Source organism: Lemur catta, chromosome 14 (assembly GCF_020740605.2).
Source record: "Lemur catta isolate mLemCat1 chromosome 14, mLemCat1.pri, whole genome shotgun sequence".
Taxonomy (NCBI): Eukaryota; Metazoa; Chordata; class Mammalia; order Primates; family Lemuridae; genus Lemur; species Lemur catta.
The window spans coordinates 20736810-20762947 of NC_059141.1; the positions used below are offsets into that span (position 1 = coordinate 20736810).

General features: G+C 48.3%; 2 protein-coding genes across 2 annotated transcripts in view; one reads left to right on the forward strand and one right to left on the reverse strand.

The window, feature by feature from the left end:
* Positions 1-11173, forward strand: part of LOC123649623 (inositol 1,4,5-trisphosphate receptor interacting protein) — a 31098-nt gene extending 19925 nt beyond the window's left edge. The window contains exon 2 of the mRNA XM_045567774.1: positions 574-11173. Within this exon, the coding sequence (XP_045423730.1) occupies positions 587-2245 (1659 nt within the window). The 5' untranslated portion in view covers positions 574-586 and the 3' untranslated portion in view covers positions 2246-11173. The remainder of the gene's footprint in view (positions 1-573) is intronic.
* On the reverse strand, positions 10752-23782 carry GSTO2 (glutathione S-transferase omega 2). The gene is made up of 6 exons (XM_045567775.1): positions 23555-23782; positions 23187-23295; positions 20825-21047; positions 19449-19550; positions 12421-12527; positions 10752-11041 (listed from the first exon to the last, which is right to left on the reverse strand). The coding sequence occupies exons 1-6, from the start codon at positions 23586-23588 to the stop codon at positions 10885-10887; spliced, it is 732 nt and encodes a 243-aa protein (XP_045423731.1). The 5' UTR covers positions 23589-23782; the 3' UTR covers positions 10752-10884.
* Positions 23783-26138: the final 2356 nt, after the last annotated feature.

A 26138-nucleotide genomic window follows, 5' to 3' on the forward strand; every position in this document is an offset into this window, starting at 1 on the left:
TGGGGGCAGGGGTCTGCTTTTCTCCATGTTGGTGTGTTAGGCAGGCTCTCCTTCCCGAGAGCCTCCTGCAGGTGTGATCCCGTTCCCTCGGCAACCCTAGCAACGGGATGGGTCTCTGGTCCGCATGCATCGTAACATCTGTCTCCCATTGGCCCGAATTGGGTCACATGCTCATCCCAGAACCAATCACTGTTGCTGTAGCGGCGGCGAGGGGTAGAAAAGTCAGCCTTGGGCGAGGCGAGGGTTACGGGCCCACCGTGGGAGCCTGGGGGTGGAGTTGTCCCCGCCCCAGCCATAAGGAGGGGCAGGAGAAAAGGGCTGTCTCCCAGGGACAGTGGGGCACTGCTACCAGTAAGCGGAAGGTCTGGGCAGCAAGAGGTCGCCGCCGCAGGTGTAGGCCTTTGGGGTTCTTCCCCCCAGGAAGCGCCGGCGGAGATCCCAGGGAGGGCAGCGGTGGCCTGGGCGGGAGAGCCGGGACGTTTGCCAGCCCCGGGGGCAGAGGGTGGTGCGGGGCCCAGGGAAGAAATGGCCCTGAGGGAAGCCTGGCGTGACTGTCGGTCTCTCTGTTCCCAGGAAAGCTCCGGCCATGGCCATGGGGCTCTTCCGGGTGTGCCTGGTGGTGGTGACCGCCATCGTCAACCACCCGCTGCTGTTCCCGCGGGAGAACGCCACGGTCCCCGAGAACGAGGAGGAGATCATCCGCAAGATGCAGGCGCACCAGGAGAAGCTGCAGCTGGAGCAGCTGCGCCTGGAGGAGGAGGTGGCGCGGCTGGCGGCCGAGAAGGAGGCCCTGGCGCGGGTGGCGGAGGAGGGCAAGCAGCAGAACGAGACCCGCGCGGCCTGGGACCTCTGGAGCACGCTCTGCATGATCCTCTTCCTGATGATCGAGGTGTGGCGGCAGGACCACCAGGACGGGCCCTCACCCGAGTGCCTGGGCGGTGATGAGGACGAGCTGCCTGCGCTGGGGGGCACCCCGCTGAGAGGCCTCACCCTGCCCGACAAGGCCTCCCTCAGCCACTTCTATGAGCGCTGCATCCGGGGGGGCACGGCAGACGCTGCCCGCACCCGGGAATTCGTGGAAGGCTTCGTGGACGACTTGCTGGAAGCCCTGAGGAGCCTCTGCAATCGGGACACAGACATGGAGGTGGAGGACTTCATTGGCGTGGATAGCATGTATGAGAACTGGCAGGCGGACAGGCCGTTGGTGTGTCACCTCTTTGTGCCCTTCACGCCCCCAGAGCCCTACCGCTTCCACCCGGAGCTCTGGTGCTCCAGCCGCTCTGTGCCTCTGGATCGCCAGGGCTACGGCCAGATTAAGGTGGTCCGGGCTGACAGGGATTCCCTGGGCTGTATCTGCGGCAAGACCAAGCTGGGGGAAGACATGCTCTGTCTCCTCCACGGCAAGAACAGCCTGGTGCAGCCCAGTGGCGAGATGGAAGACCTGCTGTGTGCTAGAGATTCCCCGTACCTGGACACGATGCAGGTCATGAAGTGGTTCCAGACGGCCCTCACCAGAGCCTGGCACCGCATTGCCCGCAAGTACGAGTTCGACCTGGCCTTCGGCCAGCTGGACAGCCCAGGGTCCCTCAAGATCAAGTTCCGTTCAGGGAAGTTCATGCCCTTCAACCTGATTCCTGTGATCCAATGTGAGGACTCAGACCTGTACTTTGTCTCCCACCTTCCCAGGGAGCCCTCCTGGGGGACCTCGGCCTCCAGCACTGACTGGCTTCTGTCCTTTGCAGTCTATGAGCGACACTTCCTCCGAACAACCTTAAAGGCGCTGCCCGAGGGTGCCTGCCACCTCAGCTGCTTGCAGATCGCCTCTTTCCTGCTCTCCAAGCAGAGCCGTCTGACCGGCCCCAGCGGGCTCAGCACCTACCATGTAAAGACGGCCCTGCTGCACCTCCTGCTGCTCCGGAAGGCCACCGACTGGAAGGCCGGGCAGCTCAGTGCTCGTCTGCAAGAGCTGCTCTGCTTCCTGGAGAAGAGCCTGCTCGAGAAGAAGCTCCATCACTTCTTCATCGGCAACCGCAAGGTGCCCGAGGCCATGGGACTCCCTGAGGCCTTGCGCAGGGCTGAGCCTCTCAACCTCTTCCGGCCTTTTGTCCTGCAACGAAATCTCTACCGTAAGACAGTGGACTCCTTCTATGAGATGCTCAAGAATGCCCCAGCACTCATCAGCGAGTATTCCCTTCATGTCCCTGCAGATCATGCCAGCCTGCCCCAAAAAGCTGTCGTCTTGTAGAGCACATGAGACCCAGGATGCCAGGATGAGGGCAACACCCACGTTCACACCTGGGGCATCTGCAAGCCCTGTCCTGGGAACAAGGCAGGCTTTGGTGGGAGCCACGGCTCAGCCTGCCAGGAAGCCAGGCCCCACAATGCGGAGAAAATGATACAACTGGAAGCAGGTTTGCTTTCATGCCTTTGGGGCCTGTTGGTAAAGCTCTTATTTGGGTTTGGGGACTGATCCTTTACAGCTTACTTCTGGATCACCACAAATGGCCAAGATGATGAAAGAACACTGTGGACACTGAACAATGCAGTCACTGGTTTCTGTGTAATTCCTTTTCCATCCAAGGTCCAGTCTGTACTTGAATAACAGCAGAGGATCTACAAGAATGCTGACAGGGACCTGTTTCATCACCCCAATCCCAGGAACTCTTGGCCCCAGCCATCTGCAGCCAAAGCACTAACAGGGACAGAACCTTTGATCCACACCCCGCACAACAATAGGGCTGTCACTGTGGCTGCCACTTTTTTATACTATTTAGAGAAAAGACCTGTTAGAGATTTGAGGTCCCAAGGCTAATGTCTGTGTCACATGGGAATGGGTACTTGATGGCAGAGAGAAGCTTGGAGTTAGCTGCCTTTCAGCTACACTTCTCACTCGTGTGCACCCCCCTCCACTCGGTGTGCCATGTCCCGAGCACCATGGGTGTCATTTACCATGCTGGGTGCCAGCTCAGCAGCCCCTCACAGCTGGTCTCTCTGACCACCAGTGTGGTAGGGGGAGGGTAGAGGCTGACGCTGGAAGCTGATCTAGAGAAAGAGATGCACAGACAGGTGTGACTGGGGCAAAGGACAGAGCCTGGTACCCAGGGTGCTGGGATCTGGCTTGCAGTCTGGCCCAGTTCAAAGGAAGTTGCAGAGCCCAGGGCCGAGGGATGCTGTAGCCCTGGATTGTCTCGGGGTCCCAATCCTAGGGCAGGGTGTGCTTGGAAGCAAGAGCTGCTGTGGAAACCCAGCTCCAGTCTGCAGGCCCCAAGTCCCCCCAGTTCCTCACTTCAGCGGGGCTCCCTCACTGCCCAGAACCCACCTTACTGCATGGGCCTTGCTGATCACACAGATCACAAAGAGCGGAGGCTCAGCTGGCTGGGACCCACAGGGTCAGCACTGTGGGCACAGCCCTCAGGCCTCAGAGATGACACATTGGCACTGCTGGGGACTGTGGTCACTGGGTGGGTGCCAGAGCCTGCAGCTGGAGCTGGACTGCAGCTCCAGGTCTGGTTCAAGAGGGTCAGGAAGCCTCTTCTCCACCTGTGGTTTCACTGGCCCTTTGAGATTTCCTCTTTCAACATCACCTCAGTAACCCTTGCAGAGGGCCAAGGAGGAAACACAAGAGTTAAGACTATACCCGTGTTCTCCCTCCAGCCACACCACTTCCTCCTCCAGGCGCAGCTACAGCTCCAGGGTTTAAGCCAGCCACGTCTCCCAGACAGCATACCCAACTCGACAGGGGTGCCCAGGTTCACTGTGAACTGAAGAAAGCCGCTCCTTCCCCTACCCACTGGAGTCCTCTCACCTAGCCTTGGAAATCTCAGGAAGATGGACCATTTGCCCGCTAGAGTTAATTCACAGTGGGGAGGCGTGGCTGTGGCCAGGGCAACACAGCCTATAGGAAGCCTTCTTGTGTGAGTGGGAGTTAGACTGAGCACAGGCTTGGGTCTGCCCCTCCCCAGCCTCCCAGCCACCAGCCGGGCACTCCAGGGGATAAACCTGCTCAAGTGTGTCTCTAACAACAGCCCTGAGCACCAGACCCCCAATTCCATCAAATGCATTTCTAGAATCAGAGCAAATTTCCTTATTTATTATCACCCTTGCCTTTCCCCTCTTCATCCTGATCCCGCTGTGCTTTGAAGAGACCCCAGCAACCAAAAACTATCCTCCAGAAGCCAAGACCAAGCCTGGATCTCCCTCTGCTTCCCCTCTGCTTCCGGGAGAAAGTTCGCTGTAAAAATACTTTCTGGCTTCTTGTTTATTTTATACAGAGACTATAGAACTCGGTGGGGAAACAGCAATCTTTTGTGCACCAAAGCTGCTTCTGAAGCAGAAAGCAGTGGGGCTCTTGGTGTTTCATGCTGCCTTATTTATATTAAAGGAAGAATTAAATCTTGCAAGGAGTAGAGACAATCACAGTGTTTGTTTTTAACTTCAGGAAATCTGTGAGGTTCCCAGGGCAGAGTTGGGGAGGGGGTGGATTTCCTATTGACTATTGACAAGAAGCTTTCACTCCCCTTTTATTCTTACACTTTCAGCAAACTTTAAAAAATAACAAAATAGAATATTCCTAGCCTGTCTTTGAGGCAACTTGTATGGTGCCCACAGAGTTCCAGAAAGGGCCTTTGAAAGCCAATCGTAGGGCAAGCTGATTCGAGCCCAAGACCTTATTTTACAGAGCTGATGTGTGCTAAGAAATGTAGCAGCCGGAAGTAACAGGAAGCTTTTGGTTTTTGAAGAAAAAGATTGTCTTTTAAATGGAAGATTTCTAGTCCTTTAGAGCACTTTGGCCATTCCACTCACAGCCCCCACCCTCTTTCTCCAAGGAATCTTTTTTCCTTCCCAAGGATTCTGGGCTTTACCCAGCATCTGCTCACATGCTTTGCAAAATGCTCTAGGGCTGTATTTGCTGCATCTCCTGACAAGGGTGAAATGAACAGGGCTGGCTCAAGGCCAAGAGATTGGTTAACTTGGAGGAGGGCCCTGTGTCCTCAAAAGTGCCAGCCCATCTTCATGCCTTGCTGAAGGAAACAGCCCTGGTTGAGAACCCGTGACTAGCGCTCTGGTTCATAACCAAGGGTGTCATCCAAATCACCTAGTGATCCTGGTCAATTGCCCAGACCCCACCTTGAACCTACGTGGTGCCCAGAATTCAATCTGGAGTGGTTGGGCAAGGCTCTATCTTTAAAACTTCCCCCAAGTGACTGATGGCACCCCTAGTTGAGGAAGCCTTCTCACTTCCCTTCCAAATGGAAAGTTACAGAAAACCCAAGTGGACTCCTTTCCCTACGGAGCTACTGGAAGATAGACCTGGGAGCATCCAATTACCCTGCTTGGGATCTGTGATCCGAGTGGCATCGGCTTCACCACAGGCTTCTCTAGAGCACACCCACTCACAGTAGATGTGAGAAGCAGAGAGAGGACAGGGGAGGCAAAAGATGGTGAGTACGTCTTCCTCGCTGGTCAGTAATAGTCCACAGGCATTTATGGGGAGCCTCACATGCGCAAGGCACTGTGGAAGACAGACTAATGAATAGGACCAAGCCTGTGCCCCTGGGAGGGACTGCATAAGGTGGCCTTCCCAGTACTCGCCTATCAACAGCACCACAAGAAGGATCAAAATGCAGTGCTAATGGGTTCAAAGAAGACCAGTGAGGGCCTATTTCTCCAAGTGTAACCCTGCACTACACATACGGGTCTCACCTGGGTGCAGGTTCATGGCCATGCCGCAGACTTTGGTGGAATCTGTAGAAGTTGGACACAGGAATCTGCATTTCACCAGCTTCCCCGGGTGATGCAGGAAGTCCAAGCACCACTGATACCTGAGGTGATTAGGGAAGGCCTCGTGGTGGGGTGCTGCCCAATACAGCCTCTGAAAGACGGGTAGGACGGCGACCAGGAAACGCATTCCGGCCAGAACCATGGGGTGAATGTGGGAAGGCGAAGAGGCAGGCAGCACTGAAGCAGCACCTACCGTGTACCAGGCACCCTTCTACGCACACTTAGGTATATTAACTCACGTAATTCCATGCCAGTCCTGTGAGATGAGTGCTGTTCTTACCCTCCCTGTTTTCCAGATGAGGAAACTGAGGCACAGAAAGGCTAAGTGGCTTGTCTATGGTCACACGGTGGTAAGTAACAAAGCCAGGATTCCAACCCAGACAGTGCTGGCATATATGTTGGTATATACTGAGAAATTGTGGCAAATAAGGTTGCAAAAGAGTAGGGCTGAACCACGGAAACCTTGAACACTAATCTAAGGCAAATGTGGACTTCATGCAACAAGCAGTGGTGAGCCATGGGTGGTTTTTGAGTGAGACAGCAACTTGATTCACCCCACAACTATGGAGTTCTTAACTGTGAGCAGCCCCGCGCTCAGTGCTGTGGGATATATGGCCAGCTTCCAGAGCAGGGTTGGCGGCAGCTGGCAGTGGTCAGTGAATATGCAGGAAGTCCTAACTTGAGTCTCTCCCAGGCTGTGATTCAGAACGTTCTCATGGTCCGTCTAGTCTCGGCCTCGTGGGACAGAGCTGGAAGGCTGTTTGGTTTGGCCAGGGGACGGAAGGCAGAGGCAGCCAAGAAGCACACAGCAAAGGGCAGCAGTGCCCTCACCTCGCCTTGGCTGTCCCCTCCACCACCTGGGAGGGGCCTCTTCTAGAGTTAACTTTTCTCACTGCCTTCCAAAGATAGGTTGCTTGTTTAACTAGTTTGATTTTTTTAAAACAAAAACAATAGAGTCATAATAAAAAAATTCAACTACTGACAGAAAAATTAAGTAACAGACTAAAGGTCCCCCTCCCAACTTCTCAGTCCACTCCCCAGAGATAACCAATATTAAATTTCTTGTGCATCCTTCAAGATTTTTTTTATGTATGTGTACGTGTTTTTGAACATCTCTGAGGTTTATGTGGTTCCATCTTTTGGGAGCTAATTTGTTGTTGACAGTTTTACTTTCTGGTTTCTTTGTGGAGCTGCAGAGAAACATTAAAGGATGGAAAATGCCATTTTCACCTATAAAGCGGAGCCCCACATTGTGCAGGAGAAAATAAAAGATGATCCCTTTTGTTCCTTTTTACATAAATGGTATCATACCGTCTAACTTTCCTTGGATATCTTTTTGAACATTAGGTTCTACCTTATTCTTCAAAACAGCTGCTTATTATCTCACCGTCTGTGTGCATGTACCCTAATTTACCCAGCCTCCCCTGTGGAGGAGTAAGTTGTCTCCACTTTTTTGCTATTATAAACAATACAGCAGTGAACATCTCTGTGCACAAAGCCTGTTTGAAGTGATCCCTCCTCTCCTGGTAGTCACTGCATTCTGTCCTTACCAACTTGCTGTATATGGATTCACCACCAAGCACCTTACATAAACAGAACTACTGCCTGGGATTTATTCCATCATCCTGACCAAAGAGTGAGGAAAAGGTATTTAACCAAGTACTGAGCAACACCATGTGCTAGATCCACCTGGCTCAGGCACTACATGGAGAACAAAAGTATAAGACAAGGGCTCTGTCCCCAAGGAACTAGGTCTATAGGAAGACAAGACCAATGGCTGCAAAATAGTCAAGATCAAAGAAGGATGCTAAGTAACTCAAAGTGAAATTGTGTGGCTCTGAGGCCTGCAGGAGGGGAATATGAGAACAACCAGATTAGCTTTGAGTTTGAGCTATAACAGTTTAACTCCCTAAAACATGAAGAGCCTTCCCAAAGAAAATCAAATCCACGTAATTGTTCTGTCTCCCAGATGCTTGACCTCTATTCATCTGAGCCCAAGCCCAGTTTATTTGCTCCTGCACAACGTAGGGCTCTGCTTTAACGGTGAAAATGGCATTTTCCATCCTTTGATGTTTCTCTGCAGCTCCACAAAGAAACCAGAAAATAAAACTGTTGACAACAAATTATCTCCCAGAAAGATGGAACCACAGAAACCTCAGAGATGTTCAAAGACATTTCTTCTTTTCTTGATGGGAACGGGTAGGTCTTAAAAGTGCAAAGTGAGATTTGCAGAACAAGAGTGGGGTAGGAAGTCAGGAAGAGTTCTGTCATACCTGTTCCTTTCAAACCCACTGGTCAGTGATATTTGGAGTGAGCTTATTTAGAATAGAAATGAAAAGCAAAGACCCACATCTTGTTTCTTCTCATCAGCCACCCTTGGCTGTCTTCCCAACTGGCCAGAGATGACTGGCACAGCCCCCATGGCCTTATTGGATACTTACTCCTGAAGAGTGGACTGGGCTATGATAGACCAAAGGTCTCCTGGGACAGCAGTTGGACCCCCAAGGACTGACGATGGCCTTGAGTCTCTTCCCAAAGGCATGGCTAGTGCTGAATCAGCCTCAGGGGTCTGGAAGCTGCAGGTCAGCCCCAAGATCTCCCAGCCCAGGACAGTGAGTCAGCCCATATGTACCCCACATACCCCCACCGAGGAATCAAGTGAGACTACAGCGGATGCTGTAAGTAGAACCAGATTCAAGGCCAGGGAGGAGGTCGGTGGTGTTCAGCCCTGTGGATACTCACAGCCTTGCCCGGTGCAGTTCCTAAGAAGCCGTCTCCGCGGATTTGTTAACTCTTTTTGGCATTTTATAATCTGGCCAGGCAGGAAAGCTACACAAACTCCATGTGTCCAGAACAAGGCAAGACATCACCTCAAGCAGCAAGGTTGCTCAGCCTGAACATTTAATGATCCAGAAAGGAACAAGGTAGAGCAGCCCCCTGCCTTCTCTCCATATGTCCACTCAACGTGGGGGCTGCACGTGAGGTCCTGCCCACCAGGTCCCAGACTTCCCCCATGACAAAGCCAGTGCCAAGGGCAATGAGACTGAGAGACTCAGAATAAGCAGCACAGGGGCTAACAGCATGGTCCCATTTTACAGATAAGAAACTGAGGCTCATAGAGGTCAAGCAACTTGCCCAAGGAACTTAATGAGTGGCAGAGCCAGGATTTGAACACAGTGTATCTGACCTCCAAGCCCTGTTCTTAACCGTTATGGTACACCACGTCTCTTTACAAAAAGAAGAGTTTTGATCTGAACCTTGCAAGAGAAAAAGCTGGTTGGAAGAAACTAGTAGGCTGCTCTGAAAAAGAATAGCATGTGGAGGAAATAGCATTTGTGAAGGCTCAAGAGCCAGGGATAAGGGCAAAATGTTTGAAAAGACCCAATGGCCAGCCTTCCGGGCACTCAGAAGTGAAGATGAATGGGAAATTAGTATGTGGAGCCCCCAAAGAGAAGACTTTTGTTTTGGCAACCCAGAAACTTGCACCAAGAGCAATTTGGTCTTATGCCAAGCACTCGCTAGCATGCAGGATTTACACCTGCCAAGGCTGATCAGCCCCCTAAGTCCTATGAGAGGCCACAGGAGACGATTCTCCTCTTTCTGAGCAAAGATCCCAGGGAAATGGTGATTCACAGACTTCACTCTGCATTAACTCGGTGCCATGGCAACAGGGCACCACATCCGGAGCAGATGGTATGGCAGACTGCTCCCGTCACGTGGCGCCTCTTCTGGAAGGCCAGGCCACCTCACCAAATGGGCTGTCCAACTGGCACGGAGTAACACCTGGTAACTATTTACATGGGTCAAAATAAGACCAGAGCCAGCAGATGGCAGGGCTGGGATGAGCCGTGCGAGAGAAGAGGGCTGGTTTGGGTTGCGGCAGAGGAAGGGGCAGCCGACAGCTCTTCAGTGGGCACAGACAAGGCAAAGCATCACTCTCGTTGCTGCCTGGCATTTCAGCATGGCTGGGAGCGCAGAAAAAGATTCAGCATGAGCAAAGTTGAAATGATCACAGGCTAATCCCTAGACACTGAGATGGAACAGCATTGGACAGACTCCGTCCCTCTCCAACAGGGCAGGTGGGAGAAGCGCCCAGGCTGAGGCACCTGCCAGCACCTGGCCATGCTCAGCTCTTCACTGCCTTCAGTGGGGCAGGAGGGGTGGCACCAAGCTGAGACAAGCATTCCCTCTGCAGGGTGAGCAGCTCCAAAGTACTACGTTTAAAACCTCAACCAAGATGAGTGGAGAGATGGGGAGGGCAGGGCACATGTACTTATCAAATGTGTCCCCTGCCCGGCCCTGGCCTTGGTACATGACAGGCAACCCGAGGCATCTGTTGGGATGATTGGAAAGTGTGTGACGCAAATCAACAGGGTGACCTTTGCCTGTGACTGGGTTCGGGGCGTGTATTATTTTTTAAGGCAGGATGCCGGCTATAGAACATTTTGTGAGACATCCTGAGCCCTGACAGCACCAGTGACATTCGGACGTAGTTAGTCCAGGGTGATAAACGGGTGTCTCATTTCCTGCTTTGGAATTCTTTCCACTCACAAGACCCTCGGTGTCTCCCAGGCCCATGGCCAAAGCCTGGGAGAGAAACATACTTATGCACGCCCACATGGATGACCGCGTTCATTGGCCAAATGGAAGGTATTTGGGTTTAGAGTGTTTCCTCCTCCTTTCTCCCTCTTCTCAAGCCCTCTCACCAGGGAAGTTTTGGGAGGGTACCCATCTGCAGTGACAAACGTCAGTCATGGGAGGACCCTGAGCCTTGGCATCAGCACCAGAGTGCTAATAAGTATATTATTGTCAATAATCCGGAGGTCAACTGGGCTGAAGGCCAAGGAGCCGGAAGGCACACAGCCTCCCAAAATGCGCTCGGACGCGTGCACTGGGCACTGTCTAGTGACTCTAGAGAATCGTTAGAAGCTCCAGGCCAGAGGAGTCAGACAAATAATTATCAGAAAGAATACAGTTTCTGTTTTCATTTTTATTGGGAACCTCAAGGAAAGGGACAGAGACGGATTGATTCCCAAGACAATCCCTGATGCAGGATCATGACAAGCTTGGGAATTCTGGATGATGACGGGGGGAACTGCGGGCTCAGCATAGCCCATAGTCAAAGGCATTAGGGTTGTTCCGAAAATAGAGACTCAAGTAGCCCTGGAAGATGCCCTTATCCGTGAGAAGAGCACACACCGTGGGGTCCTGCTTCATGGCCGAGATCCAGAGCCGGAGGCCTGGGGTGTGGCTCACACAGCTGCAAGACAGGAGAGAAGTGTCAGCACACCATGAAGGCGTCAGGAGCGGGACAGGGACTGCTTTTTTCAGATTTACAAGATGTGACGAGTGGGTTTATTTGGGGAATAAAGTTATCTCATTACCAAGTGAACATGAGCATTTGCTGGAGGAAAATCTTATTTTTGGAATGGCTGAACGTGTAGAAGTTGTTGTTGCTTCTAACAATATAGTGAAATGCTCGTGGCCTGGTGCTCTGGGGCAATCATGTATCTGTGCTTCATTGTTTACCAACAAAAAGACAAACCCCCGAAATAGACGCTCCTGGGTCAGCCTCAGAGTTTACTCTAGGGAGTTTGAGAAAAATAAAGACAAGGAGTTTCCAAAATGTTTTTTGTTAATGAATAAAACAATCATGAAACCTGGAAACAACAGAGCTGACAGGGCCCTTTCCAGGGTGGATCAGGTCTAGGGTGTCTAGTGACCTGCTCTAGAGAATACAAGAGGCAACGGGAGATCCAGGACTAGAGGGAGGTTCCCTAACCTGTGCCTCAGTGCTCTGTCTTCAGAGGAGACAGGTTTTTGTTGCTTTTATGCTTGAGAGTTTCCAATATCCAAATAGGTCATATCTGACCTTCCTTCAGAGAAGGCTAAAGTGGGAAGTGCACAAAAGGACTCCTGGGTGGGCTCCAGCCCATGCATTGTGAGAACTGGATTCCCAAACACTGGAAATGTCCGGCACCCACCGCGTGGCTGGCCGGGATTAGAGCAGGTATCAGCACACATCCAACTGCCCTTCTGAGCCTGCAGGTAGCAGAGCATGTGCTCCGCCCAGGACCCTGCCTAGCTGGTTTTTTTTTCTGCTTTAACTTCTCTACACTTCCATGGGTGTGGTTGCCATTTTGTTTGTTTGTATGTTTTCACATCAAGCACATGTTAGTTTCAAAATCTTTTTTAAAAGGGTATTCCTATCTGAGGGAAAATTCCTCAGGGAAATAAGATGTGACCAAGGTCTATGGTGTCTGCTGGGTGACCCCGCAGGGCCAGGTGGAGTGCCACTGAGGGAGCTGCAGACAGTCATCGGTGTGCCGCACCTGCCTGTGGCTCTCCACCTGCTGTCAGCACCGGCCTGCGTGTGGGTGAAGCCCCACGGGAGGCTTTTGGACATCTGGACACAGGGTCTCATCCACAGAAATAGGGTCAGAGTGTGCTTCTGTAGTTGCTGGTAGCAGAGCACAGATGCATTTTGAACAAGGAAGCACATTCTATGGTTTAGAAACCTGATTCATTTCATGGACATCCTGAGACATGCCCACAGGGGGCTTAATGGTACACAGGCCTTTGCAACCATGGTACTCAGTGTGACCCCAGGAATTTATGACACAAAGTCAAATGTCTTACTCTGCAATCCCATACACATCCAGACGCTCAAACCAGGGCCAGAGGAGGTAATCAATCATGGATATACAGTCTCCACCAAAGAAGGTTGTGTTCTGATAGTGAAGAATCTACAAATGGAGACAGAGTAAACAAAAGCAAGTTAATTTATACATCTGCTGACATCTTTATAGATATGAAATACAGATATCAAATGAATTCTCAAAGATGGGGAACTAAGGCTTTGATCCTCCTCCCTATTTGTAGGAGGATTGCATCTTCCTGAGGATTCCTCCACTTCCTTTAGAGTCACACTCCTGGCCACACTCAGCCCCCTCCAACACTGGAGTGATAGCTCTAGTGCGGCTGGTCTGATTGGAGAAATTAGGAGAACAACTAGGCAGAGGTGGCCCAGCCCTTCCCTCTTAGCCCGGAGCCGCTCCTCAGTCACTAAGCCCTCCATGGATGAGCTCAGCCCTGGAGGGGGGAGGCTGATGCTGAAAGCCTGCATTAGGAACCCCGCTTAGTGCAATTGTCACCCCCATTCTCCAGGACCCACTCTATCTATAAGAAAAGGGATACTGTCATCTCCATGTGTCTTATTCTTTTGCCTTATTTCTCCATTGGTTCAAAACCAGAGCAGAAAAGAGCAGTGCTATTTACTGGGCTCCCTCAAATCCCAACTTTGTGGTTCTATCATACTTTCTTTTTTCATTTGAGCTCTTCAAACCTCACACTTGTTGGCCACTCAACATCATCAACTTTTCACATTAAAATGAAATTTCTTATTTTCAAATGGGACAAAGCACATCAACCCAGAAAGATGGACTATAAAGAAAACAGATAAATTCTCAACAGACAAGTAGCCAAAGACAGCCCCCCAAAAAGCACCTGCAAATTTAAAAAAACAAAAGTGCTTAGCAAAAGTTACTGTTGGTCCAGGCCTTCCCAAAGAGAAAAACATGGTGCCAATTACCTAGCTAAATCAAGCAAGCTGCTCACTTTGACCTAGATAACTCATAGTGAACTGAGTACTTCCCTATAGCCATAGGTCTAGATTGCTGGGCCGCAGTGACTGTAGAAGTAAGCTATGCTGGTTTCCGTCCCCAGATGTTGGGGCTCTGGTGAGTGACCGAGGGCAAGGGGACCAGAATCAAGCTGAAAATTTGGGTCCCAGCATAGGGATGGCACCAGCAGCCAGGAGACACCCAGGTTTGCTTCCTCACAGGCCAGACCAGCTTGTTGACGCGGCTGCGGGGTGGTCCAGGGTTGGAGGTAAGAAGGTGAGCTCAGGGTCCAGCAGACCTGGGCCTGTGCTTCACCTCTCCTTCAACACCGAACCCAGGGCAACTTACCTCCTCCCCAAGCCTCCATTTTCTCATCTGCAAAACGGTGGGCACGTCAGCACGCACCTCAGAGGTTATGGTGAGGAGTAACATCATCACGCATGGTAAAAGTCAAGATGAAACAGATCAACAATCCTTCGTCCGTCCTCCCCTCAAAACACACACTTTCCCTCAGACTTTCTTAGAGCCAAGTGTGGCTTCAGACCACCCACATCAAAACTACTGAGAGTTCCTGACACAGCTGCAGATTCTTAACCCTGCCCCAGTCAGGGATTTCTCCACCCATTTCACACTGGGCAAGTCTTAAAATCCCGGTAGAAAAATCTCGCTTCCCATAAACTGGGACAAAGTGCTGACTCCGTTAAAGATGCATCCCAGTGATTTAGGAGAACATCCTGGCCAGACCTCCTTGGAGGTTTGCTGAAATCTTAGGCTTCTCAACGGGATAGTTCCCTTCTATGCAAACCTGGTAACTTCCAGACAAGTAAAATTACTTTTCCTTAGAATCCCAGAACATCAGGACTGGAAGGGCCCTTGAAACTAATCTAGTGTGACCTCCTCAGTTTACAATGCTCAGTAGACAAAAGATTCGAGGTCCAGTGTAAAAAAAATCTGTACAACAACATATTAATATGAAAAATAATAAAATGCTAAGTTCCAGGGGAACCAAAAGCTGGAACAGAAGGTCAAAACCAGGAAGGAAAATGGTATCAAGATATCAAGTCATGGGTCCTGCAGAGTTCCTTCAATGAAGCTTTGAATTTGACTCTTGAGTTTCTTGGCAGCCGAAGTAGAGAGGAAAACATGTTGGTAGGCTGATTCTTGTTGTCTCCCACGTGGAAGCACAGGATTCCCCGCTCTTTACAGAGAAGGAAACCCAGTCCCAAGGGGGTAAAGGGATTCTCTGGTTAGTGCCAGAACTAAGACACAAACAACATTCTCCTAACCCCCAGGACCCCATGTCATTCAGCGTGAAATATGTATTTATGAGGACACTAGTCACAGAAGCTTCCCCAAGTCTCTTGTGAATTCTTTACTTGTCCTTTAAATTTCAGTTGACAGCAAAAAGCTTGGAACCAGCAAACTCTAAATGCTTTTACTTCCCTACAGCCAAGGACTGGCTCAGCTCTGAGCCTCTCTGTGGGAAGAACTGCCTCCTCAATCTTCTTGTTTCTTACTCTCTGAATCGGGAGCTCCTGCCAAAGCACCTACCTGGCGGAGAGGTGAGACACGCCACCCACAGTCATGGTGGAAGAGCGTATCAGAATTCCCTCCTTCCTTAGTCCATTGGTAAGCAGTTCTTCAGGGAATTTTACTAACAGTGCTTTTCTCTTCTCGGTTTAAACTAAGTCCCTGCATTTACAGCCAGTTAGCTCCTCTGAAAAAATTTTAGTATAGAGCTAGAGGTAAAATGAACTGACAGTCTGAATTTCCAATATCTTATCTTTCCTAAGTGTTTCATCATCAGAAATGAAACGAGAAGTTGATGTTAGATTTCCACCACTGAGCAGGGGTTACGTTAAGGTACAATGTCATTTTAAAGAACTCTGTGTTGAGTTCTCCCCCCTGATTCTATGTCACATACATGATAGTGGCCATTCTTAATGTTGAATAGCTTCCTTCCCAGTGGAATCCTCATTCTCAGAACTCCTGTCCTTGCTATCACCAGGCAAAGCAAAACAGCCTGTTTGCAAGGTGCTTTTCTCCTGGGGCCCCAGACATCCCCTGTAAGGCTTCTGCAGATGGCCGGGGTGGGGGCGGGGGGAGCCGAGGCTCTGCCTCCCAGCCCTCAGATCTTCTGAAAGCATTTACACACCTTCAGTCCAGGTCTGAGGGTTCAAGAGGTTTGTTGACATCTTTAGGACCCTCAATGGAAAAGCTCCTTTCTAATGCAAACATGGTACCTTCCAGAGGTGTAACATTACTTTCCCCTTAGAATCCTACATATTTTGCAAAAAAGGTGTTTCATATTCTTCAATATTAGAAAAATCTATTTTAAATTTTTCTGTTCTCCAATTTACAGACAAATGGGAGTACAGACATGGTGAGGGGTAACGAGTGAGCAGTGCAAATGAAGAGGGAGGGACAGTTTGCTATGAGGAAGGGACACTATTTCCATCCCTGAACGTGGAAAGGCCCCCACTTCTGCGATGGCCTCTCGGGCGCCACCAGGGGGCCGAAAGGAGAACGTCAGCATCTTGAGGCGGGAGAGGGAAGGAGGAAGCGCGCGGGGCTCCCCCTGGTGGCGGTACTGGCAAGGCGCACTGGCCGTGGTTCCCCGGGAAAGCTTGACAAGAGGAAAAAGGAATCTGGAAGATTTTTGCGGGAGATGCAAGATCACAAAGAGAAGCGAATCTCAGACTTCTCCAAACCAGGCATTCTAACAGCTCTAGTCTAAGGTCTTGGACTGACTCTCAGATGCAGCCTCAAAAATTGAGCTTCAAACCTGGAAGCGGCTGCCCGCCCTTCCCCACCGTTTTCATGCACTCGCAGAGAAATCCCTGGCCTCCAGTCCTAAAACCCTGTGGTGGCGCCCAGCGGGCGCTGCTGGACTTGCTGGAGGAGGAAGAAAGCGTTTTTTCTTGATAAAAATGGTTCTTAAAAAGCAGGAGCCCCCCACCCACCTTCAGCCCCCGCAAAAAGACACAGAGCACCTGCCCGTACATCGGGAATACGGGCTCTTTTCCAGAAGCTGCAGAAAAGGACTCAACTCCAGGGTGGAAATTTTTCGAGTTCATCAAAGATAAGTGGAGATTCTCAAGATTTCAAATTTCAGGTCCCTGCTACACTGACTTAGCTGAAGGTGAGCTAATGATGCGATGAACCAATTCCTCGCAAAACAAACCCAGGCTATAGAACAAACCTAGGGTATATTTAAGACCATTTTCTCTTCTGGGAAAAACCTTAGAAGTAGGGTTTGCAGCAGAACATGCCCCTCCTGCTGCGGATGGAGTACGACCTAGATTCTCCCATGAGGATGCAGACAGAATACAACCTGTCAACAACTGGGGATTAAAGGACCACTCTGAAAATTCAGTGCTGGAATTTTTTTAAATGAGCTTAATTCTTTCGTTCAAAATATATTTGTAAGATAGTAGAGGGAAAAGCTAGTAGAGTAATGCTTGACCAATCCAATATCTATAAAGTGATGGATAGTGGATGGAAATATTAATGAATATTTACCAAATTTCCCCTCCACCCTCCACCCTACTGCTGGGCTGAACATTGAGCGTGCCACTCTCCTGCTTGGTAGCCTTCAAATTACTCCCCATCAACTGTGGCATAAAGTACAAAGTCCTTGGCACATTTAGCATCTGACTCTGGTCCACCCTCCAAGTTCACCTCTTACCAATCACTCCCTCATCACCAACGGCTCACTGTGTATTGTTTGCTGAGCACATGAATCTCTCCCTCCTATGCCTCCAATTCATTCTTGAAGAGACAGTTCTTGCCTTATTCACCCCCATACACCAAACTTTCTCATATGCATGTCTCCAGCCCAGTACTCAACACACTTAGGTTTTAAATGGGCTTAACAGTCTATCTCCTCCTCTAGGCTTTGAGGCCCCTGAAGGTCTTTAATTTTTATATTCCTAGTACCTAGTTCAGAGCCTGCACAGAGAGGCCACTCTGATTTGCAAAGTAGGACTGGTAGCATTTACCTTAGAAAGTTGTTAGAAAGGCTAAATGAGGTGTCTGCAAAATACCTGCAGCATAACACATGGTACAGAATACTGATTCACTTGGAAAAGAGCCCCAACTGAAGAACTGTGCCTCCATCATAATATTATACATTTAGCAATCTGTAATTTACAAAGTCCATCCATCATCCAAATGCAGTGTAGGAAGGAAACTGATGAAAATGGGTTTTCAATTAACTGTATCTTTGAATTCAAAGGGTTCCCCCCCTCCGACTCCTTTCTCTGATTAAGCATTTATTTACCTGTGGGAAGGTAAACAGGCATGATGGGATCAGTTCAGCTGATCTTTAAAATTAAGACTTAGCTGGGCATGGTGGTATGAACCTGGTAGTCCCAGCTACTCTGCAAGCTGAGGTGGGATGATCGCTTGAGCCCAGGAGTTCAAGGCTGTACTATGCTATGATTGCACCTGTGAACAGTGACTACCCTCCAGCCTGGCAACATGGCAAGACCCATCTCAAATAAATATATACAAACATATAGACAGACAGACATACTTCTAAAATTCTCTATTCACAAGAGTTTTCAAACTTTTGTTTTAAAGCAGCAGTTTCCCCCTTCCCCCAAGTGCTATCTTAAGAGATGTCATGGTAAACATGGTGGTTAAAAGCAGTGCTGATCTGGGTGAAGCTGGATCTGGAACTATCCCCCAGGCCTTCCCCTTGCTGAGCGGTCCCCCTGCAGAACCTGCAGGCTGTGAGGAGCATACATTTCCAAACACTCCCTTGCTTCACACATGGGGAAACTAAGGCCCAGACAGGTCCAGAACCTGCCCACAGTTCTGGAACCCTGTAAAACCAAGCTTAAGATCCAAGAATCTTTCCGCCACAACATACTGCCTCCTCAAGGTCAAGGCCATGGTCTGTGGCCTCAGGACAAAAGGTTGACATTTCTTCCACGTGACTATTCATCACCCATAAATACTCATAAATAAATACTACAACTGTATAAATCTAAGATAGGCCACTGGAAATATAAATAAATTTCATCTCCATCCAGGTCAAATGGAAGAGTATTAATAACCAGTCTGCCCTAAGGGGTAAAATAGCATTCCCTTGCTGATGACAGAGGGACAACTCACCCATAAGGGGAATTTATCAGTTTCTATAACAAAGATAAAGGAAGTCAAAGAATCGCCTTCCAGATTTTTCTAGAGGCAAAGGGCACGTAGCTCCATTCCTGCCAGGTTAATGAAGGACCTACTGGCAGAGATTGCTCCTGCCCACTTTCCCTTCTTTCTTAATTACAGATCCCTGATTTTATTCAGGGTTTCCCAGCTAGAAGACTAAATTTCCTAGCCTCCCCTGTGGATAGTTATGACTCTACAACTAAGTTCTGGCCAATGAAATGTAAACAGTCATTGGGTAGGATTTCTGGGGAAGCCCTTTAAAAGGGCATGGCTGTTTGTCATTTTTTTTTTTTTTTTTTCCTTTCTGCTCTCCTTTCCAGAGCCTGGAACTTGGGTGTGATGGCTGCAGTTCCAGCAGCTATCTTGTCATTCTGAGGATGAAAGCCTTGCACTGAGGATGACAAAGGCAATCGAGAGAAAGGGCCTCAGTCCCTGGTAACTTCATGAAGAAGCCACTTAAATAGCCCTGAACTGCATACCTCTGGCTTTTTTATGTGGGAGAATAAACCATTATAACATAAATTTACAGCAGTTAGGCAGCCAAACACAATTTCTAACCAATCCAGACCCTGGCCTCATTGGTAGAAGCTACAGAAGCCTTGAAAAGATACTTAGGGAATGTGGTGACTCCAGGAAAGGAAGAAATTCACCACACATCCTCCCCCACTCCTAGTCAGATTTTCCAGAATAATCCCAGAGCAGGTTAGTGGAGGGCAAGCATGCACAAGTTACCATCAGATGACTAGATGCTGAACTTATCAAAGTCTGGTAGAAAGAATAACCTCGTGAAAGCAGAAGGCGTCAGCATGGCCAGTTTAGCAACCCCTCATGGCTTCCTCCATTGCCTCTGACCAGGAGAAGGGCCCCTTTTTGTACCTTTTCCAGGTTGCAGAACTCCTGACGCAGGGCTATCTTCAGATCAGCGCAGTCCCGCCTGCATCTCAACGCTATCAGGCACTCCTTGGTCAACTGTGGGACCTGATCAGAGGACACAGATTCTTAGTGGAGAAGCCTGCAGGGACTTCATGTTCCCACTCTGCCTACAAATGCGGAGTAGCCTTGTATTAATAATTCAAACGTAACAGGCCGACACCCACATACGGACTCCCCAGCTCCCTGCGAGGGGTACTACGTTAGCTCTGTGCTTCCAGGAATCTGCTTCTCACAGTACCCTGGTAAAAGGAGGTGCTTTAACAGGGCTGCTCCAGTGCTCTTTACTTATCAGCTGCTTCCGTGGTGTACACTCTTAGGTGGACACTTAACCTCTCTAGGCCTCAGTATTCCCATCTGAAAAATGGATACAAGAGCAGTACCCACCTCAAAGGGCACTTGTAGGGTTAAATGAGTTAGCCTCTACAGAGTAGTTAGGACAGTGCTTGGCATATCTTAAGTGCTCAATATATGTCAGCTATTAATATCATTGAGTTATTTGTACTTCTTTTCAAAGGGATCTAAAAATTTCTCCATCCCTTTTTCTCTTACTATCAACAGCTGCCCTCTTTTCTCTATTCTTCACATTTCCCGGACAGCACTCTTGCCCCTATAAAGGGCAATCCCCGTCCATGCATAGTCTTCTTTACATTCCAGTATTTTGTATCTGAAGCCTGATAAATATTCCCTTTAAAGGATCACCAGTTTTCAGTTCTTTCAATACTCCTGTGTCAAGTCACATCGTCATTTGACATGTCCTAACCATACCTCCTGAGACTGCTAGTTGAAATGGAAAAGCACCCTAGCAGTTACGCCTTTAACCTTTAATATTAGTGGTCAAGGCTGGGCACAGTGGCTCATCCCTATAATCCCAGCATTTTGGGAGGCCAAGGAGGGAGGATCGCTTGAGGCCAGGAGTTCAAGACCAGCCTGGGAAACATAGTGAGACCTCATCTCTACAAAAAAAAAAAAATTTAAAAATTAGCCAGGTGTGGTAGCATGCACCTATAGTCCTAGCTACTCAGGAGGCTGAGCCAGGAGGATCGCTTGAGCCTGGGAGTTGGAGGCTACAGTGAGCTGTGATTGCACCACTACCCTTCTGCCTGGGCAATAGAGGGAGACCGTGTCCCCGCACCTCAAAAATAATAATAGTAACATCAGTGGTCATATCCTACTCTAATTCCATGCCAGTACTCTCCTGAGACTCATGTGTTATTAGCACAAAACAATTACACCAATGATTTGACTTTAAAGTGGGTTGATGTTTGGGAAAGACGTACAAAATACAATAGAGTGTAAGTGGCTTTTTAAATTGAATATACCTTACAGAATAGCTCCAGTAACATCTTTTGGCGAGCTCGTTCATAAGGGTCACATGGAAACAGCTTCCTTCCCGGATAAGCGTCATCCAGGTACTCACAAGCAATGACAGATTCGTAGATCAGTTGACATTGGCTGGTCTCCAGGACAGGAATTTGGCCAAAAGGGTGCTTTGTATAGTACCATTCAGGCTTGTTTCTCAGGTTAATGTTGATAATTTCATGTCTTAAACGCAAAAGGAAAACAAGACAATAAAAATGAGAAGCCTGTGTAGGCAGATGCTCTTCCTGAAAGCAGAGACAATTTATAAAGTTAGTTTTTTTAAGTTTAAGTTTTGTATAAAATATGAAACATCATCATCTTCATTCCTGTAGTAAGGTGTGTTAGACGACCTCTAGGTCTGTCTCATTTATTCCCCGTGATTCCCAGTGAGAATTCCCTATTTACCTCATAGGAGATCAGGCCGCAGGAGGTTGAATCTCTCACAAGGGTGGCAGAGCCAAGGTCAGAGCCAGGCGGGCTCACTCAGAGCTCACACCCTTAGCCACTGCATTAGGGAGTTAAGTACGTTTTAAAGCTTGAAAAACGCATCTGGTACTCAGAGGTCCCAGCAGAACATGGTAAATGTTAACAGTTAGGAGTACATGTTCTGGCATCACACTGGACTGTCTAGCGTGGGACCTTAGCCAAATTGCTAACCTCTCTGCGCTCAGTGTCCGTAACTATAAAATGGGGGCTAGTAACTGTACTCATCTCCTAGCATCGCTGTGATGACCAAGTAAGTGAATATGTATGAAGTGTTTAGGACAGTGCCTAGTACATAGGCATGTAATAACTTCTTAATTCTTCTTCGTAATCATTATTATTAGAAGTTCTGATAATAACGTTAGTAGGAGTTAAATAACTATAAAGTTCCCAGGGGCATGCACACATGTTTTAAAAGATTAAAGGAAACAAATTGGGAACATTCTTTGCTCAGTGTAGGAGACTGTCTTAAAACATAAAGGGGTGAGTCTCAACCAGAAGTGATTTTTGCCCCATCCTCACCCCCAAGGGACATATGACAATGCCTGGAGACTATTTTTGTTGTCACAACCAGGAGTAGGGGTGGAATTTTCTGGCTATCTAACAGGTAGAGCCAGAGATACTGCCAAATATCAAGTAATGTACAGGATGGCATCTATCCCTCCTCCTGGACATGAATTATCTTGTCCAAAATGTCAGTAGTGCCAAAGTTAGAAATCTTGCCCTAAAGAAATGTTTACATCAGTTCCTAAGCTGACAATTTGTCACCAAATGGACAAAATATCCAGTTATTGTTATTTTTCTCAAAAACCAGGTAACCTTAGGGACAACTTGATTTGAGCAAAAGGGAAGAATCTGGAAATATATGCCCTATACACTCAACAAGGCAGAATTACATGATTTTATTTAAAACATCTCTATATCAGTCTCTGTATTTCTTTGACATGAGTCTGCAACTCTGAAGTCACCCCCAGTGATGGACTCTTCAAGACGAGACTCAGAAGCCTGGAGTAACATTCTCGGCTCCAGCTTGGGAGGCAGCTGCCCTATGCAGTCCACACCCCTGCAAAGTTGCTCTGCCTTCCAAATCCAGACCTGTGGAAACCAGTCTTCCAAAATTCCTTCTCCAAGGATATGTACCCACTTCTCAGGTATGGTGGAACCTTCCAGACACCTCTTCATGGCAGTTCTTTCTATTTCATTGTTTGGAACCATTTGTTCATTCATTCAACAAACATTTTTTGAGCATTTACTATATGCCAGGCTGTCTTCCTGGCCATGAATAAAAGAGACAAAGTGCCTACCCTGGAGGACTCATACCTGGGGGGAGGGTAGAATGTCTGTGTGTGTTGGAGGGGGAATGGAGGGGGCAGAGGTGGGGAAAGATGGATGAACAAATAAGACAATGTTGGATGCAGCAAGTGCAATAAAGAAAGAACAGAGTTGACCTAAGGTGCCTGGGGTGCGGGTGGGGGCCCACATTCGGTGGAGCAGCCAGGGGAGCCCTCTGTAGCCCTGGCTGTGTCCTTCCTAAACCAACATTATGGGAGGGACCCAGTCACCAGCCCATCATTCAGTTTACTCTGCACTGGCCTAAAAGTACCACACACATACATGACTTGGAAAAGAGCTTTGCATTTCAGGAGAGCCCACTAAAAAGAAAAAGAAAAAAAGAAAAGAAAAGCCCACCCATTACTAACCATTTATTGGCTTTGCCTTGGAAGAAAGGGAGAGTGAGCCCCTTCTAAAATCTGAGCAGAGCGCCCCAGATTTTAAACATTGCCCCCACACCTATGTGGGCCGGGCTTCCTCAGGGAGGGCGTGGCTCCAGCTTCTCACCTGATGCCTTTGGCCCTGAGGACAAGACGCGTCCTGTGCGAATATGGGCAGAACCTCATGCTGTAGATGCGGATCAGTCCCTCCGGCACCGGCCCTGGGGGGCAGCTTCCTGCAGGGCGGCAGAAGGGGGAGCGGGAATGACAGGCTGCTTAGCCACTCACTTCCCCCGATCCCAGGGGGGCTGTGCAAGCTCCCACCCTCTCCCAAGTCCCAGAGAGGCCACTTGGCACTTGGCTTTTGTGCTGGGAGCCCTCCAAGTCCCTCCCCGCCCCGCTGGCCTGCGAGACAAGGCCAGAAAGCCCCTTCTCCGGAGCCACCATCGCCAGTTACGCGTGCCCCCACCCCACGGACCCCCGTCGAGGACTCACCTTTCCCCAAGGCCTGGGTCCCATCCCCAGGCATGTCTCCAGGCTCCTCCGCAGGCAGGCTCCAGGGACAGGTGGGCTCAGGCGCGGTCCTCCTGCCCCAAATTCAATATTTGAGGGCAGGGCTCCGGCGAGGCAGAGGGGAAGAGATCTGGGGCAGGAGCTAGGATAACTAAACCTAGGGAGACATCGCCCCAGCTTCAACCAATAGCCCAGAGATGCAGGGGCCACTTGCATAGATCTTCCATCTACATGAGGTAAAAGAGGTATCTGGCCTTGGCTTTGACCTGATAAGCTAATATCCTAATGTTAGAGCCAGATTCCCTCGGCCCCGGGAACAGAATGACAGAGTCACTGAGGCTGTAAAAGGCAAAGGAGTTTATTGACTAGTTCGAACTAGGGTCCAAGCCCCGAGCACCAACGCAGTGCTCTCTTTCCATGGGCAGGGACCCCGCGCAGCGGGAGTACAGGTCTTTTATATATATATATTTTTTTTTTTTTTTTTTTTTAGCTCTTTATCGCAACCAAGCGTTAAGCAAGCAAGCCTTGTATACAAAAGCGGACTTTGGCTACTAGCTATAAATTAAGCAAGCAGGCCTTGTATACAAAAGCGGACTTCGGCTATTAGCTATAAATTAAGCAAGCAGGCCTTGTATACAAAAGCGGACTTTGGCTATTAGCTATAAATTAAGCAAGCAAGCCTTGTATACAAAAGCGGACTTTGGCTGTTAGCTATAAGTTAAGCAAGCAAGCCTTGTATACAAAAGCGGACTCTGGCTGTTAGCTATAAGTTAAGCAAGCCATCACAGAATTAACTAAAATATTGTTTCAGTCCTGTTCTACACTGAATTTCTGCAGATAGAAAAATAATTCCTTTAATCTTAAGGATTGAGCTGAAGTGGGAATTGCTTATAAATTCATTTGATGGAATTGACAGATAATGAAGGAAAGAAAAGTATTTTATGTGTCTCACTCACACGGAGTAAATTTGATTGCCACACACAACAAATTAGTCAGGCAGCTAGTATTATTCCTATATTACAAAATAGAAAACAGCTTCAGAAAAATAAAATTATTTGCCCAAAGTGACCAGCTAGTAGGGTTGAAGAACTTTAAAAGTCCAAAGCCTGACTCTATGTCTTGGCCTTTAAAGCTGATAACAGTGTGGAGAGAAAAGGACATAACTGCAGGAAAAAATATAGCACATAATAGCTGCTCAACAAATGTTATTTGAATCTAAATATCTTCAACTAAAATGCCAGAACCAAATTGTGTACCTTACGAATGGTTACCTTCTGCCCTTGGAGTTCCAGTCTATCCAGAACTTCTTTGTTAACAGTGCTAACATTTTTTGCTACTGAATAACAATCTTTGAAAATCTTCAGAACAGTGACTCAAATATATATATGTGTGTGTGTGTGTGTATATATATCTTTTTTTTTTTTTTTGAAACAGAGTCTTGCTCTGTTGCCCAGGCTAGAGTGAGTGCCCTGGTGTCAGCCTAGCTCACAGCAACCTCAAACTCCTGGGCTTAAGTGATCCTACTGCCTCAGCCTCCCGAGTAGCTGGGACTACAGGCATGCGCCACCATGCCCAGGTAATTTTTTCTATATATATTTTTTAGTTGGCCAGATAATTTCTTTCTATTTTTAGTAGATTCAGGGTCTCGCTCTTGCTCAGGCTGGTCTTGAACTCCTGACCTCGAGCGATCCACCCACCTTGGCTTCCCAGAGTGCTAGGATTACAGGTGTGAGCCACCATGCCCGGCCTCACCTATATTTTTTGCTAAGTCATTCAGTGATTTCATGTGAGATAAGCTTAGATAATAGTATGTGTTGTCATTTTATAAGAATTGGGGAATGGCAAAAATGTTTAAATAAATGTTCCCTGAATAGAAAATGCCAATATGTCAGCAAGAAATCTGGTTGTTGGAAAAGACAAGTTGGTTCTTGACTTGTTATGCCAACAGCTTTTCATTTTGGAAGATAAAGTGACAGAATAACTACTATTCAGGAGGTAATTCTGATCAAAAAGGACACACTTGGGTGCTAAAATAGAAGCAAGAAACATAACCATGTCATGTTAGAGCCCTGGTAGATAAGGAGATGATTTCTGGGCAGACAAATGTATCCTTCACATAAAGAAAGCAGATTCCACAGAGTTGAGAGAAATACATCCATAATCTAAAAAGGAAGGCCACAAGAGGAATGCAAAATCTCAAAATCAAAATAAATTATTGCTAACATGTATTTGGTACTGTATGTGTATTAATCCATTTATCCTTAAAAATAGACGTATAAAGTGTTCTATTGCTATCCCATTTTAAAAGATGAGTAAACTGAGGTGAGCAACGTTCAGTATTTGTCAAAAGCCTCATAACTACTAAGTAGAAGAGGAGGATTAGGAACCCTGGAATTTGACTCCAGGGACAAAAGTCTCAACCAGTATCTTAGTCTATACTAAATACAATGGACTGAATGTGTGGTAAACTTCTTTCTGGATAGTAAATATTTTAGGCTTTTCAGGCCATCTGGTCTCAACTACTCAACTCTACCCTAGTAGTGTAAAAACAGCCATAGATCATATA

Excerpts from the sequence above, each read along its gene's own strand:
- GSTO2 (XM_045567775.1), bottom strand. The coding sequence starts at position 23,588 with ATGCCTGGGGATGGGACCCAGGCCTTGGGGAAAG. Across the intron at positions 23,296-23,554 it reads GACCCAGGCCTTGGGGAAAG|GAAGCTGCCCCCCAGGGCCG; the intron begins GTGAGTCCTCGA and ends GCCGCCCTGCAG. Across the intron at positions 12,528-19,448 it reads AGTTCTGCAACCTGGAAAAG|ATTCTTCACTATCAGAACAC; the intron begins GTACAAAAAGGG and ends CTCCATTTGTAG.